At 47.6% G+C, this 16,932-nt stretch overlaps 1 protein-coding gene across 1 annotated transcript; it reads right to left on the bottom strand.

Annotated features, from left to right (window-relative positions):
• Positions 1–415: 415 nt before the first annotated feature.
• cavin2b (caveolae associated protein 2b) lies at positions 416–16,774 on the bottom strand. The gene is made up of 6 exons (XM_079671558.1): positions 16,512–16,774; positions 12,802–12,942; positions 12,246–12,347; positions 9,501–9,770; positions 7,296–7,448; positions 416–1,584 (listed from the first exon to the last, which is right to left on the bottom strand). Exons 1-6 carry the CDS (start codon positions 16,722–16,724, stop codon positions 1,147–1,149), a joined length of 1,317 nt encoding a protein of 438 aa, XP_079527684.1. The 5' UTR covers positions 16,725–16,774; the 3' UTR covers positions 416–1,146.
• Positions 16,775–16,932: the final 158 nt, after the last annotated feature.

Below are 16,932 nucleotides of genomic sequence, written 5' to 3'. Positions count from 1 at the left end.
TGTGTGTTATCCCAGGTGTGTGTGTTGTCCCAGGTGTGTGTGTTGTCCCAGGTGTGTTGTGTTATCCCAGGTGTGTGTGTGTGTGTTATCCCAGGTGTGTGTGTTGTGTTATCCCAGGTGTGTGTTATCCCAGGTGTGTGTGTTATCCCAGGTGTGTGTGTGTGTGTTATCCCAGGTGTGTGTGTTATCCCAGGTGTGTGTTATCCCAGGTGTGTGTGTGTTATCCCAGGTGTGTGTTATCCCAGGTGTGTGTGTGTTGTCCCAGGTGTGTGTTATCCCAGGTGTGTGTGTTATCCCAGGTGTGTGTGTGTGTGTGTGTGTGTGTGTGTGTGTGTGTGTGTGTGTGTGTGTGTGTGTGTGTGTGTGTGTGTGTGTGTGTGTGTGTGTGTGTGTGTGTGTGGACAGTAAACAGGAAGTGGTTATACATCTTTTATTTAATCCATTTAACATCACGTCTGTAACAGGAAGTGTCTTTGGCAGCAGGAAGTTTCAAAATAAAAGCACAGCAGTGACTGGAGGTGATTACATTGTAGTGTTGTTAATAAGCGGCTAAATGAATACTGAGAGCAGGGACTATCTGAGGAACGTCAGCAGAACCTCAGGGTTATCCTTAAGCTCAGAGGAACTTTGAGGAATATCAGAGGAACCCTCTGGGGATCTAAGGAGTCTGAGAGGAACCTAGGGTTAGGAACCCTGGGCACCTTAAAGGAACCTCAAAGGGGAATGTTTAGTGATACATCTGATAGACTTTGGTAGAACCTCACACCACCTGAGCGAGTGCTAGCGGGAATGTTGGAGAACCTTTGGGGAACCCTGAGGGAATGTTATTGAGATGGTCTTTAAAGACTGGAGGATCTCAGGGGAACGTTAGAGGAACCTGAAGGATCAAAGTAAACCCACTGAGGAACGTTAGAGGAACGTTTCTGATGGGCTGTGTTTACGTTTCAACTGTTTGAATGAGAACAGGAACCACTGTTCTCCGATCAGCTGAAGAACTTAATATTTCCAACTTTATTAAAATCTTTTATAAAACTTTGTTTAAATGGTTATATCAAAATGTATTTAAACCTCAAGTTTAGTTAGTAAAGTGTGAACGTGTTGGTTCCTTTGAAAAGGAAACATATATAAATCTGATGAACATAGAGTTTACTCCTGGTTCTCCTGCTGAGGCAGAGTGGAGGACAGAGCGTAATCCTGACTGACTCCCTCAGAAATCACAGAAACATCCACCTCCCCTACGTTCTCCATCACCTCCCCTACGTTCTCCATCACCTCCCCTACGTTCTCCATCACCTCCCCTACGTTCTCCATCACCTCCTCTACGTTCTCCATCACCTCCTCTACTTTTTCTACATTCTCCACCATCTCTTCCTCTTTCTCCTCCCTCTCCTCTTCATTCTGTTTCTCCTCTTTCTCCCCCGGTTCCTCCGGACTCAGCTGGGCGTGAACCTCAGTGAAGGGAACCTCGTTGAAAGGATCCTCAGTGAAGGGAACCTCGTTGAAAGGAACCTGGATGTCAGGAACTTCAATGACGGCCTCCTCCTGCAGGGCGTCGGGGGGGTGAGAGTCTGAGTCGCTGCGCGGCTGAAACAGAACCAGAGGTTAGAGAACCACACATAGTCATAGAACCTCAGGAGAATCCTGTGGAACCTCTGAGAGAACCTTAATGGAACCTTGGGAGATCCTCTGTGGAACCTTTGAGTGAAACACCTTTGGGGGAAACACCTTTGGGGAACCTTCTTTCAAACCAGGAATAACAAATACACTGCATGAGGAACCCTGGAGTAAGGGGAACCTGAAGGTGAGCCTCCCCTCAGAGAGCATAAGAACAGCCGCGCCCCCCCTCCCAATTATTATTGCTGTTGCTGTTGTTGCTATAATGCAGGGGTCTTCAAGTGCATTTCAAAGAGGAGAGAACATGCTCTGTTTCCGCTCTCTCTCTCTCTCTCTCTCTCTCTCTCTCTCTCTCTCTCTCTCTCTCTCTCTCTCTCTCTCTCTCTCTCTCTCTGTGAGCTGACTCACCCATCTGATTGGCTGAGTAGCGTCACCGCCCTAAAACATTAAACAATCACTGTTTAAAACCTTTTAATGTTTTAAACATTTTTAATGTGCGCCTCACCTGAAGCTCTCTGCCCCCCCCCCCCCCCTGAAGCTCTCTTCCCCACCCCCACTGAAGCTCTCTGGCCCCCCCCTGAAGCTCTCTTCCCCACCCCCACTGAAGCTCTCTGGCCCCCCCCTGAAGCTCTGTGCCCCCCCCCCCTGAAGCTCTCTGTCCCCCCCCTGAAGCTCTCTGGCCCCTCACCTGAAGCTCTCTGCCCCCCCCCTCCCCCGAAACACTCTTGCCCCCCCTGGCCCCCCCCCCCAGGGAGGAGTGCCTCACCTGAAGCTCTCTGCCCCTCCCCTGAAGCTCTCTTCCCCACCCCCACTGAAGCTCTCTGGCCCCCCCCTGAAGCTCTGTGCCCCCCCCCCCCCCCCTGAAGCTCTCTGTCCCCCCCCTCCCCTGAAACACTCTTGCCCCCCCTGGCCCCCCCCCCAGGGAGGAGTGCCTCACCTGAAGCTCTCTGCCCCCCCCTGAAGCTCTCTTCCCCACCCCCACTGAAGCTCTCTGGCCCCCCCCTGAAGCTCTGTGCCCCCCCCCCCCCCTGAAGCTCTCTGGCCCCCCCCTGAAGCTCTGTGCCCCCCCCCCCCCCCCTGAAGCTCTCTGGCCCCCCCCTGAAGCTCTGTGCCCCCCCCCCCCCCCCCCTGAAGCTCTGTGCCCCCCCCCCTGAAGCTCTCTGTCCCCCCCCTGAATCTCTCTGGCCCCTCACCTGAAGCTCTCTGCCCCCCCCTCCCCTGAAACACTCTTGCCCCCCCTGGCCCCCCCCCCCAGGGAGGAGTGCCTCACTTGAAGCTCTCTGCCCCTCCCCTGAAGCTCTCTTCCCCCCCCCCCCCACTGAAGCTCTCTGGCCCCCCCCTGAAGCTCTCTGCCCCCTCCACCTGAAGCTCTCTGCCCCCCCCTGAAGCTCTCTCCCCCCCACCCCCCCCAGGGAGGAGCGCCTCACCTGAAGCTCTGTCCCCCCCCCTGAAGCTCTCTGTCCCCTCACCTGAAGCTCTCTGCCCCCCCCCCCCCCCTGAAGCTCATCAAATCAAATTATTGGGTGATTTAAATTGGGACTGGTTGAGTGATACATCTTCACAGTTTCAGCAGGTTTGTGATTCTCTGAACTTAACTCAGCTTATTGATAGTCCCACTAGAATAGACCCTGCCAAACCCAATAACGATACCCTTATAGATATCATTCTAACAAATGCAGCTCATAAGTTTGTGTCTGTTGGTGTTTTTCCTAATGATATCAGCGACCATTGCACTATTGCTTGCGTTAGGAGCACTAAGTTGCCCAAAGCCAAGGGCCTTATTGTCCTCAGGCGCTGCTTCAAACACTTCTCTGAGCAGGCTTTCCTACACGATCTGGCGGAGGTTAAATGGCACTTCATAGCGTTAATTCCATCTGTCGATGTTGCCGTCCAATTTTGTATTGATCACTTTTTATCGATTATTAATAGACATGCCTCCCTTAGAAAATTCAGAGTCAAGAATAGGAACACTCCATGGTTTACTAGAGAACTATCTGATCTCATTCATGATCGAAATAAGCGATGGTCTTTAGCTAGAAAGTCTAACACTAGTGATGACTGGCTTATTTTTCGTGTCCTCAGAAATAAATGTTCAGCCCTTATTGAAAAAGCTAAAACTGATTACTATCTGAGCTTAACCACTGATTGGTTTAATGACCATTCTAAGTTCAGAACAAGAAGGTTTCTAGTTTCCCACAAAAACTGAAGGTCAGTGATTATTTTATTTCAGATTCAGATGGTATGTCTAATGCTTTCAATGCTCACTTCAAAAAGGCTGGTCACATGTTTGATGAGCAAAGTCATGACTCTCTAAATGGTCGTACTCACTGCCCTAGTCAAGAGATGAGCTCCCCTGTTTCTGATTTAGCTTATTTCTCGGTCTCTGAAGTCTTACAGGGTTTGCACGCAATTGATCCTAAAAAGTCTGCCGGGCCTGACGGCATCGACCCTTTCTTTTTAAAAATTGCAGCTCAGATTATAGCACAACCAGTAACTGATATGTTTAATCTCTCCCTGTCCACTCACACACTGCCAGCTGTGTGGAAGCAAGCTCTGGTATCGCCCCTCTTGAAAGCTGGTGATCCCACTGAGTTAAATAATTATCGTCCTATCTCAAATCTTTGTGTTATCAAAGATTCTTGAGTCCCTAGTTTCTACTCAGCTAAAACTTTTTTTAGATTCACACAACATCCTTAACCCTATGCAATCTGGATTCAGATCAAAGCACAGTACTGTGACTGCTAGTCGGAAAGTCTTAGACGATATTAAGGCTGCTTTGGATAAAACATCTGTTTGTGTTGATTATTGACCTAGCCAAAGCATCTGACTCTGTAGATAACCACATTCTGTCTAATGTTATGTTGGTGTCTCGTTTCGGTCATAATGCCATTTCCTGGTTTCAGAGTTATCTAACCGACCGTACTCAATGCGTCAGGTTGGGAAGTACTGTCTCTGACCCTGTCCCCTTGGAGAAGGGAGCTCCACAGGGCTCTAATTTGGGGCCTTTGCTCTTTTTATTATGTAAACAATATTTGTAATCAGATGCAATTTTCTACCTATCATATGTATGCTGATGACACTATTGTATTCTCATGTGCTTCTTCTCTGGATATGGCTGTTTCCAATTTAAAATCTTATGTCATCACGCTGCAGCATGCGCTTCTTTATTCCAAACTGCTTTTGAACAGTAAGAAAACCAAAGCAATGCTCTTTCCTCCCAAGTCAGTGTCCTCTTGCCTCTCCATTGACACCCTTGATGGTGTCTCTGTTGAGTTTGTACATACCTACAAATATCTGGGCTTTTGGTTGGACAGTAATCTGAACTTCAAACACCACATTGAAGTTCTAACTAAGAAATTGAAATTCACTCTTGGCTTCCTTTACAGACTTAAATGTTGTTTTTCAACTTCATCCTGTAAAAGGTTGGTCTCTGGCTTATTCCTGTCCCAGCTGGACTACGGTGATACCATCTATAGATTAGCCTGTCCCACTGTTTGGACCAAACTCGACCCACTCTACCATGCTGCACTGTGTTATATATCAGATGCACCCTATAGGACTCATCACTGCACACTGTACAGCCTAACTGGATGGTCCTCATTCACTATGCGTAGGATGCAGCATTGGTTTTTATTAATGTATAAAGCCATTTTAGCAAAGCTTCCATTCTACATATGTGCCAGATTTGCTCCAGTTTGTGACTCTCACAACCTCAGACCCAGTGCCTGGATACCGGTCCAGGCTCCTGCTGTGCAGACTGAGGCTGGAGAAAGGAGTCTTTTTCATTATGGTCCTTGGTCTTGGAATGACCTTCAATCACGCCTCAAACTGATGGCACTTGTCTCAATAGCATGTTTTAAATTGAAGTTGTCTGAAGTCCTTACCTCCAGCTGCTCTTGCTGTAATAAGTAGAACCTTTCTTACTGTCCTAATGTGCTCAATGTAGTAACTGCTTTTCCTCTTTTGTTTTCTTAGTTATGTTCTCTGTATTTTATATGTTTGTGTTATGTGTAACGTTGCTGCCTTCTTGGCCAGGTAAGCATTGTAAATGAGATTTTATCTCAATGCTTTTTATCTGGTTAAATAAAGGTTAAATAAAAAAGAGAACTTAGTACCTTCCTGATGCCAAAGGTCAGAGGGGAACATAAGAGGAACCTTTAGAGAACTTAGTACCTTCCTGATGCCAAAGGTCGGAGGGGAACATAAGAAGAACCTTTAGAGAACTTAGTACCTTCCTGATGCCAAAGGTCAGAGGGGAACATAAGAGGAACCTTTAGAGAACTTAGTACCTTCCTGATGCCAAAGGTCAGAGGGGAACATAAGAGGAACCTTTAGAGAACTTGGTACCTTCCTGATGCCAAAGGTCAGAGGGGAACATAAGAGGAACCTATAGAGAACTTAGTACCTTCCTGATGCCAAAGGTCAGAGGGGAACATAAGAGGAACCTTTAGAGAACTTAGTACCTTCCTGATGCCAAAGGTCAGAGGGGAACATAAGAGGAACCTTTAGATAACTTAGTACCTTCCTGATGCCAAAGGTCAGAGGGGAACATAAGAGGAACCTTTAGAGAACTTAGTACCTTCCTGATGCCAAAGGTCAGAGGGGAACATAAGAGGAACCTTTAGAGAACTTAGTACCTTCCTGATGCCAAAGATCAGAGGGGAACATACGAGGAACCTTTAGAGAACTTAGTACCTTCCTGATGCCAAAGGTCAGAGGGGAACATAAGAGGAACCTTTAGAGAACTTAGTACCTTCCTGATGCCAAAGGTCAGAGGGGAACATACGAGGAACCTTTAGATAACTTAGTACCTTCCTGATGCCAAAGGTCAGAGGGGAACATAAGAGGAACCTTTAGAGAACTTAGTACCTTCCTGATGCCAAAGGTCAGAGGGGAACATACGAGGAACCTTTAGAGAACTTAGTACCTTCCTGATGCCAAAGGTCAGAGGGGAACATAAGAGGAACCTTTAGTGAACTTAGTACCTTCCTGATGCCAAAGGTCAGAGGGGAACATAAGAGGAACCTTTAGAGAACTTAGTACCTTCCTGATGCCAAAGGTCAGAGGGGAACATAAGAGGAACCTTTAGATAACTTAGTACCTTCCTGATGCCAAAGGTCAGAGGGGAACATAAGAGGAACCTTTAGTGAACTTAGTACCTTCCTGATGCCAAAGGTCAGAGGGGAGCATAAGAGGAACCTTTAGAGAACTTAGTACCTTCCTGATGCCAAAGGTTAGAGGGGAACATAAGAGGAACCTTTAGAGAACTTAGTACCTTCCTGATGCCAAAGGTCAGAGGGGAACATAAGAGGAACCTTTAGAGAACTTAGTACCTTCCTGATGCCAAAGGTCAGAGGGGAACATAAGAGGAACCTTTAGAGAACTTAGTACCTTCCTGATGCCAAAGGTCAGAGGGGAACATAAGAGGAATCTTTAGAGAACTTAGTACCTTACTGATGCCAAAGGTCAGAGGGGAGCATAAGAGGAACCTTTAGAGAACGTAGTACCTTCCTGATGCCAAAGGTCAGAGGGGAACATAAGAGGAACCTTTAGAGAACTTAGTACCTTCCTGATGCCAAAGGTCAGAGGGGAACATAAGAGGAACCTTTAGAGAACTTAGTACCTTCCTGATGCCAAAGGTCAGAGGGGAACATAAGAGGAATCTTTAGAGAACTTAGTACCTTCCTGATGCCAAAGGTCAGAGGGGAAACCTTCAGGCTGGAGGTTCTCTGTTTGATCTTCTCTCGTTGTTCCTGAGAAACGATCTTCGTTCCGATCTTGGTCATTTTCTTTTCAATGTTCTGCCTGGAGAACGCCTTCTTCAGACTGTCCACCTGCAAAGAGAACGTTAGAACGTTATTGATCTGACAGACAACCTGTCTGTCTGAACACCTGTCTGTCTGAACACCTATCTGTCTGCATACCTGTCTGTCTGTCTGTCAGATCACCTGTCTGTCTGAATACCTGTCTGTCTGATCACCTTTCTGTCTGAACACCTGTCTGTCTGTCTGATCACCTGTCTTTCTGAATACCTGTCTTTCTGAATACCTGTCTGTCTGATCACCTATCTGTCTGAACGCCTGTCTGTGTGATCGCTTGTCTGTCAGATCACCTGTCTGTCTGATCACCTGTCTGTCAGATCACCTTAGTCAGGCTTCAGGAAGAAACATAGCACCATCACTGCCACAATGAAAGTGGTGAATGATATTAATAGTATGCCAGATAATAAACAGAGTTGTGCAGCTCTGTTTATTGACCTTTCCAAAGCGTTTGATACCGTTGATCATCGCGTTTTAAAACAGAGGTTACTCAGTATTGGCATATCCAGCCATGCAGTGGGGTGGTTTGTGAACTACCTCTCTGAAAGGTCCCAATGTGTTCACTTTGATGGGATGTCTTCTGAGTGGTTAAACATTACTAATGGTGTTCCTCAAGGTTCTGTTTTAGGTCCACTTTTATTCTCCATATATATCAACAGTTTAGGTGAAAATGTGGATGAAGCTACTTTACATTTCCATGTGGATGATCCCCTGATGTACTGTGCAGGTCCCTCCATTCAGGAGGCTGGTGTTCAATTACAGGCTGTTTTTAACATTATTCAGACTCAGCTCTCTGAACTAAAGCTTCTTTTAAATGTTGATCAAACCAAGGTAATGCTCTTTTCAAAAGCTAAAAAGACTCCAGAGCCTGTTTTAGATATTGTATCTACGCAAGGAACAAAACTTGAAGTTGTTGCCTGTTACAAATACCTTGGTATCTGGCTTGATGATCGTCTCTCTTTTAAACTTCATGTCAATAACCTGCTTTTAAAAATCAGGGTTAGGCTAGGTTTCTTCTACAGGAACAAGTCCTGTTTCTCGCTTGAGGCCAGGAAAAGGCTAGTCACTGTGACCTTTTTACCTGTGCTGGACTATGGTGATCTGCTGTATATGAATGCACCTGCCAACTACCTGAGCAAACTAGATGCTGCGTATCATAGTGCTCTGAGATTTGTAACAAATTGTAAAGCACTTACTCATCACTGTACACTGTACACCAAGGCAGGTTTACCATCACTCACTGTACGGAGGCTCAGTCACTGGTACACTTTTATCTATAAAGCTATGTTGGGCAAACTCCCGTATTATATCTGTTCATTGATAAAGCAGAAAGTTGCAAGCAGCTATTGTCTGCGATCGCAGGATATCCTCTTGTTTGATGTACCAAGAGTAAGGACTGTCTTAGGTAAGACAGCTTTTATGTGCGCAGCTCCACTTGCTTGGAACAGTCTACAGGCAAAATTGAAATTGAGCATTTTTATTTCTCTGAATGTATTTAAGGCACGTCTAAATAAAATGCTTTCTGACACTCTGGGTATTTGTAAATGTTGAATATGTAAATATGATATCCTCTGTTGTTTGTTTGTATGTTGTTTTTATGTTTCATTTGGAACTAAATGATGCAGGTCTCCCTTGTAAATGAGATCGAGGATCTCAAGGGACCAATCTGTCTAAATAAAGGTTTGAAATGAAATGAAATGAAATGAAATGAACCTTCCTGTGTGAATACCTGTCTGTCTGATCACCTCTCTGTCTGTCTGTCTGTCTGTCAGATCACCTGTCTGTCTGATCACCTGTCTGTCAGATCACCTTCCTGTTTGAATACCTGTCTGTCAGATCACCTTCCTGTGTGAATACCTGTCTCTCTGAACACCTGTCTGTCAGATCACCTGTCTGTCAGATCACCTGTCTGTCTGAACACCTGTCAGTCAGATCACCTGTCTGTCTGTCTGATCGCCTGTCTGTCTGAACACCTGTCTGTCTGATCACCTGTCTGTCTGATCGCCTGTCTGTTTGATCGCCTGTCTTTCAGATCACCTGTCTGTCTGATCACCTGTCTGTCCTCACCTTCTTGAGGCTGGATCTCTTCAGTTTCTCTGCTCTGGATTTCTCCATGTTCTCCAGATCTTGAGGCCACGCCTCCTCTTCCTCTTCTAGCTCCGCCTCCAGCCCTTCGTCCTCGTCAGATGATAGGTCGATGGTGGAGAGCCCGCTCTCCTGGACACGGTTACCGTCGACAACGCCCTCCGTTAGCTCCTCCCCCTCCTCCAGGATCTCATCCCGAGGGAATGGGGGGGGATCCTTCAGGTAAACCGAGGACGGGATCTCGTTCTCCTCCTATGAACAGAGGAACCGCAACGTGGGTTTAAAGGAACCTTAGCGTTAGAAGGAACCTCAGCCCAGGTTAAAGGAACCTCAGGTTAAAGGAACCTCAGCCCAGGGTAAAGGAACCTCAGGTTAAAGGAACCTCAGCCCAGGGTAAAGGAACCTCAGGTTAAAGGAACCTCAGGTTAAAGGAACCTCAGCCCAGGGTAAAGGAACCTCAGGTTAAAGAAACCTCAGCCCAGGGTAAAGGAACCTCAGGTTAAAGGAACCTCAGCCCAGGGTAAAGGAACCTCAGGTTAAAGAAACCTCAGCCCAGGGTAAAGGAACCTCAGTTTAAAAGAACCCCAGCCCAGGTTAAAGGAACCTCAGGTTAAAGAAACCTCAGCCCAGGGTAAAGGAACCTCAGGTTAAAGAAACCTCAGCCCAGGGTAAAGGAACCTCAGTTTAAAAGAACCCCAGCCCAGTTTAAAGGAACCTCAGGTTAAATATATAAAATGCTGATATTTTTTGCCAAATATCAGAACTTTCTCTCTTTTCATTTCTTTGCACAGATTGCAAAGTGGCAAAGTGTTATAACTTATTGTTCTAGCAAAGGGATTGACCACACAGACTTATGGAGCATTGTTTTATTATCACTGTTCTAGCAAAGGAATGCTCACGTTCATATTGCTGTTTTTTAATAAATGGTAAATGGACTGTACTTATATAGCGCTTTATCCAGTCTTTAAGACCCCTCAAAGCGCTTTACATACTACATGTCATTCACCCATTCACACCCATTCATACAGAGCAGTGTACCTTACTCTAGGACCTAACATTCACACACATTCACACACCGTTGGCCATGCCATCGGGAGCAACTCAGGGTTAAGTATCTTGCCCAAGGATACATCGACATGTTGACTGCATGGGCTGGGATCGAACCCACAACCTTCTGGATGAAAGACGACCGCACTCCCTCGCAGCCACAGTCGCCCTCAATTAATAAATGTTAACTTGGCCCATTACGTGACTATTTGTGTCCAAAGGGGGGGGCCTGACAGAAGAAGTTTGAGAACAACTGGGTTAAAGGAACCTGAACTCAAGTTCAAGGAACCTCAGGTTAAAGGAACCTCTACTTGGGTTAAAGGAACCTCAGGTTAAAGGAACCTCTACTTTGGTTAAAGGAACCTCAGGTTAAAGGAACCTCTACTTTGGTTAAAGGAACCTCAGGTTAAAGGAACCTCTACTTTGGTTAAAGGAACCTCAGGTTAAAGGAAACTCAACTCAGGTCGAATGAACCAGGGCCGCCCCTCCCTACACGCAGAACATGCAGAACACGCAGAGCCTCATCTTAGCTCCACAGTTGCCCCGCAGCGAGGTCCTAACAGATCACAAGCATTTGATTCCGTTGAATGTTAAAGGTGCCTTGTCATGCTTTTCTAGTTCTGACCCGTCCCCTTGTGTTCTGTAGCTTCTGCATGTGAACGGTCTGCAGAGTCACAAACCCTCAAAGTACACCCTGTAGCGAGTAAAACTCTAACACAGAGAAGACCGGTCTGCCCCAGAACGCCTCGTTGGACATTTCTCTTTTTGCATTATTTTCTTCCTGGGTACAGTGACGTGCCCATACCCAAATTGACCCGTAAGGACCAATCCGCGGAGCCGCTACGTTAAGTCCAGGAGATTGGTCCAAATGGACCAATCTCCTGGACTTCCTCACACACACACACACACACACACACACACACACACGCACACACGCACTCACACACTCACACACTCAATCTTTTCTCAGCTGCAGCTCCGCCGATTTCTCCTCCCTGAGACGGCGGAACACGGCAAGGCTGCGCACAAACAAACTGGTGTGTGTGTGAGAGCTCGGGCTGGTTTCGGGCTGGGTTTCGCTGTCTTGCAGACGGCCACTGGGCTCACAGGGAGGTGGGGGGCAGGAGCTCCAACAAGGCGTGCATGACAGAGAGTGAAGACACATACTATACAGAGATGCTGTATGAGAAACCAATGTGAGTTTGGAACATTGAACAATGTAAATCTATTCTAGTAGACCTCAACAATGGGATCAGGAGAAATGGCCATGGGACCTTTAAAGAAACAGGATGAGCGGTTCCTTCAGTCAGCAGACAGAGAACCAAAGAACCAGAGGTTAATCCTGAGGAATGCTGGGTATTTTAGGGAGGGAATGTTGAGTGTTGGTCACACACACACACACACACACACACACACACACACACACACACACACACACACACACACACACACACACACACAAAGATCATCTGCCTCTGACCTCATCAGAGCTCACTCTGTGGTAACCATGACAACCAAAAAACAGGACAGACTGCTGCCTTCCTGCAGCTCACGACCAAATAAGGTCAACAGCTGAGAGCTTCCCCCCCCACACCTGTTAGAGAGAGCTGCCCTCCCCTCACCTGTTAGAGAGAGCTGCCCCCCCTCACCTGTTAGAGAGCTGCGCCCCCTCCCCCTCACCTGGAAGATGAGCACCTTGAATTGGTTCCTGTTCACCAGGTGGGCGTGGTTAGCCTCCAGCTTCCTCACCTGTACACCCTGACGCTCCATCTTATCCCTCACCTGAGAGAGAGAGACAGGTGAGACACACAGGTGAGACGGACAGGTGAGACACACAGGAGAGACACACAGGTGAGAGACACAGGAGAGACACATAGGTGAGAGACAGACAGGTGAGAGACAGACAGGTGAGAGACACACAGGTGAGCGATGGACAGGTGAGACACACAGGTGAGAGACAGACAGGTGAGACACACAGGTGAGACGGACAGGTGAGACACACAGGAGAGACACACAGGTGAGAGACAGACAGGTGAGAGACACAGGTGAGAGACACACAGGTGAGACACACACGAGAGACACACAGGTGAGAGACAGACAGGTGAAAGACACACAGGTGAGACACACAGGAGAGACACACAGGTGAGAGACTCACAGGTGAGATGGACAGGTGAGACTCACAGGAGAGACTGCAGCAGGATGTAACAGGTGTATTACAGTGTGTCTCCATAGTTACCTCCTTCATGGTGACGGACAGCTTGCGGCTCTTGTCCAGCAGCTTGCTGACGGTGTTGGACGTATGGCTGTGACTCTTTGACAGTTTGGTCATATCAGCCTGGATCCCCCGCACCACACCCTCCATCTCCACCTGGTGCACCTGCAGGGACATCAGGTAATAACCAATCAGAGACCAGAGCATCAGGTAACAGCCAAACAGAGTCCAAAGCATCAGGACCAGATGACAGCCAATCAGAGACAAGAGCATCAGGTAACATCAGGTAACAGCCAAAGCATCAGACACCAGACAACAACCAAACAGAGACCAGAGCATCAGGGACCAGACAATCAACACCAGAGGTTGCTCTAGACTTTTTCGCTCGTAACATTTCTGTCAAAAACCATTATTACCCGTCGGTCTGTACACAACTGACGTGGGGGGGGGGGGGGGGGGGGGGGGGGGGAGAGCACGCTCGTGATGGACTGCTTTCGGATTTTTCAGTCACTGTTAAATAAATTCTGTCATAGACGGAATATATTTGGTTAACGCGACCCCTGATCAACAGCCAACAAGGTTGACTCCTCCCTTTAATTGTGTAGTTATTGTTGACTCCTCCCCTTTAACCATGTAGTTGTTGTTGACTCCTCTCCTTTAACCGTGTAGTTGTTGTTGACTCCTCCCAGTTCTTGTTGACTCCTCCCCTTTAACCGTGTAGTTGTTGTTGACTCCTCCCCTTTAACCGTGTAGTTGTTGTTGACTCCTCCCAGTTCTTGTTGACTCCTCCCCTTTAAATGTGTAGTTGTTGTTGACTCCTCCCAGTTTTTTGTTGACTCCTCCCCTTTAACCGCGTAGTTGTTGTTGACTCCTCCCCTTTAACCGTGTAGTTGTTGTTGACTCCTCCCAGTTCTTGTTGACTCCTCCCTTTAACCGTGTAGTTGTTGTTGCCAGTCCCCAACTCTGGGATTGGCAACAACAACTACACGGTTAAAGGGGTTCTCCCAGCAGCTGGGACTCCCAGCAGCTTCTACTGAAGCCTTCCAAGTAAATCACCAGAATGCCGACACCTCCTCATCTCCACCGCTCCCATGTTTTCTTTTGTGTTGCCATAAGTTAGTCTCTCTGCGTTGGTGCGCGGGGCTAATGCTAATGCGAGGATAATAAAATGGCGGCCTCACAACACTTTTTGGGAGTTTTAAGGGGCGTGGTTTGCAATCCGCCCAGCCAATCAGACACAGGAACCTTTTTCTCCCACGAAAGTACCTGCTCTCTAGCAGGGTCGGAAAAGGGGGTAAAAAGGATCTGATGAACACATTTTAGGGCGCATTCACACCTGCCTTGTGTAGTCCGGTTGAATCGAACCCTGGTGCGTTTAGCCGCTTGGTGCGGTTCATTTGGGTCGGTGTGAACGCAATCCGAGACCTCTTAAGTGAACTAAACAACCGGACTCTGGTCCGCCTAAAAGAGGTGGTCTCGGAGCGCTTGCTTGCGAACTCTGGAGCGGTTCATCGCTGTTTGACGCAGTCCGCACCAAAACATTGGAAGCGTAGTATTTACGTGTCACAAGAACGCGGATGTCTTCAAAATCTTTATCGAAAGAGTCTTTCAAGACATCCGCGGTTTTTTAGTTAAAGAGTGAAGCAGAATGAAGTGTTGAATCACGTCGTGTAAAGTAAAAAAGCTCCGTCAACTACATAAAAGTAAGAACACCTGTCGTCGGTGAAACGCCCTCCTGACTGCAGAACGTCTCTCATTATGCTATAATGTTTTTTAACGGATGTTGTCTGATTATATAATCATATGCGCGGGCCGCTCGTGTCTGTTGATCTCCAGATTAACAGCAGCATGAGAATAACCTGCCGAATGTGCCGATGCTCCATGGCGGAGGCTCCGGTAGAAATTGCCGGGATTTGCGTTTTTACCCCCTTAATGTCTGACCAATGGTTGAACAGCATTTCCGTGCACATGACTTGTGTTTAAAGTTTATAGTCCGTTTGAGTTTTGCCCGTGTGAACGCAAACCAAACCTTCTGAAAAATGAAACAATGGAACAAACTGTGGTCTGGTGCGCACCTGAGAAGTGTGTGTGAATGCACCCTTAGCTTCAGCTCTTTTTGGTGTGAACGCGACATTTCGGAACTAAAGTGGGGAAAAGTCCTTCTACTAGTAGAAAGACATTCTGGAAAACAGTGAAAGAAATGGAGAATAAACCTCCATCCTCTCATCTCCCTAACTCCCTTGTTATTGAGGACACAGTAGTCATCGGTAATGAACGCATAGCAGAGCTCTTTAACCAGCACTTTGTTAAATGTAGGAACCTATTATACACTATAGCGCCTCCTAAGCCCCCCACCAACACTCCGCCACCCAGCCCCTCTAGCGCAGCCCCATGTCACAGCTTCTGCCTACAGGTAGTTAGTGAGAACGATGTGCTGGAGGTCCTTAGCAAACTTGACCCCATCAAACCTGCAGGTCTTGATGGGCTAGACCCCTTCTTTTTTAAAGTTGCAGCCCCGATTATTGCAGAAGCTATCTCCCACCTTTGTAATCTGTCCATACAGACAGCAGTGCTACCTTCTGCCTGGAAGGCAGCGTCAGTGCAACCTTTGTTTAAAGGAGGAAACCATGCTGACCCCAACTGCTATCGTCCAATATCCTCACCCCCTTCTACCTCACACAATTACTGCAACTCCGCCCACCCTTGACGCACAACACCCGGTCAGCTCCAAGCATCCTGCTAAAGATCCCCAAAGCCCATACATCCTTTGGCCGCTCCGCCTTTCAGTTTGCAGCAGCAGGTAGCTGGAAGGTCCTTTGTCTCCCCCGCACCTTCAATGTCACTATTATAGACACCCTGGTGCACACAGCAGCTGCTTTGCCTGATGCTGATTTTAATGACTGGTTGAACCACAGCAACATTGTTTTAGAGTTTTTATATGTTTAACTGCTATGCCTGTCGTCTTTTCTCTATGTGTGTTGTCTCCTGGGTTCTGTAGTGCCCGGAGTCTGTCTTTTGATTTATTTTCCTCCCAAACTCCATCCCCTCAGGAAGCCTTTGCCTCATGTCGGGTCATCATTGTAAATAAGAATTTGTTCTTAATTGATTTTCCTGGATAAATAAAGGTTATACTACTACTACTAAGTACTGCGGTATGAACGCGCCTCTTGTTGATAGCCAGTTATCTGGGCAGCAGCTCTGACACCTCATAAAGTTAGTTTGAATCTTTACTGATTTATATAATAAAAACTGTCTTGTCTACGCAGCACTTTAAGCTAACGCAGTAGCATGAATCTGTTTGCAGACAGGAAGAGATCCGCAGCAGCTGAATGTTAAGAATCCTCTCAGTTTTCCTCTCAGCATTCATGAGACCAACATGTGAGGAATGCAGCGACGCAGCAGTGCAACATCTGCAGGGCGTCAGCTGACTCCGACCGAAACAGATCCAGAAACAGATCCTAGACCCAGATCCCAGAAACTGATCTGAACCCAGAAACAGATCCCAGACCACCAACACCCGGAGACTGAAGTCAGTCTGGTGTGCTGAGTCTTAGTAAGGCGCATCGGAGCGGTCTTCATGTTGTTTCTGTGGACTTAATCTGCTGTTTCCTGAGAGCTGTTTCTATAGGGAGAGTTTCCACAGCCCTGAACACGTCACACGGCATATTTTCAGGGTGGGGTCTGGTTTGTAAAGTTTCCCTGTCTTTAGTTTAGTTAGTCCCCCCCCCCCTCACCTCCATCTTGTTCTGGTTCTCCTGCACGGCGTCCAGCATGTTGACCAGTTTGTCCAGCAGCGTGAGGACGGTGATGGCATTCACCGGACCCTGACCAAGGGCCTCGGGGTCCGAGGGGGGACTCAGCCCGGCCAGGGGACCGGGGGGGTCCAACAGCTCCAGGCTTGGGGGGGGGAGCAGGTCCTGGCTCTGGTGGGGCTCCGTGGTCACCATGACGGATTGAGAGAGACTGACTGCTTCTGGGTGTGTGTGTGTGTGTGTGTGTGTGTGTGTGTGTGTGTGTGTGTGTGCTGCGCTCTGATTGGCTGCTCAGAGGAAACTTTCCTGTCCACACCTTTAACCCTTCCCACCCCACAGCTGCCTCAGTGTTCCTGCTGCGTTACTGAGGCTGATCCAACTAACTAGAGAACAACACCACACA

This window comes from Notothenia rossii, assembly GCF_949606895.1.
Source record: "Notothenia rossii genome assembly, chromosome: 3".
Lineage (NCBI taxonomy): Eukaryota > Metazoa > Chordata > Actinopteri > Perciformes > Nototheniidae > Notothenia > Notothenia rossii.
The sequence above is the reverse complement of the archived record's forward strand: the minus strand, read 5'-3'. Positions and strand labels throughout refer to the sequence as shown.

Coding starts and splice junctions, on each gene's coding strand:
- cavin2b (XM_079671558.1), bottom strand. CDS start 16,724: ATGGTGACCACGGAGCCCCACCAGAGCCAGGACCTGCTCCCCCCCCCA. Junction 12,943..16,511: donor AGAACCAGAACAAGATGGAG/GTGAGGGGGGGG, acceptor ATGTCCCTGCAG/GTGCACCAGGTGGAGATGGA. Junction 12,348..12,801: donor TGTCCGTCACCATGAAGGAG/GTAACTATGGAG, acceptor TCTCTCTCTCAG/GTGAGGGATAAGATGGAGCG.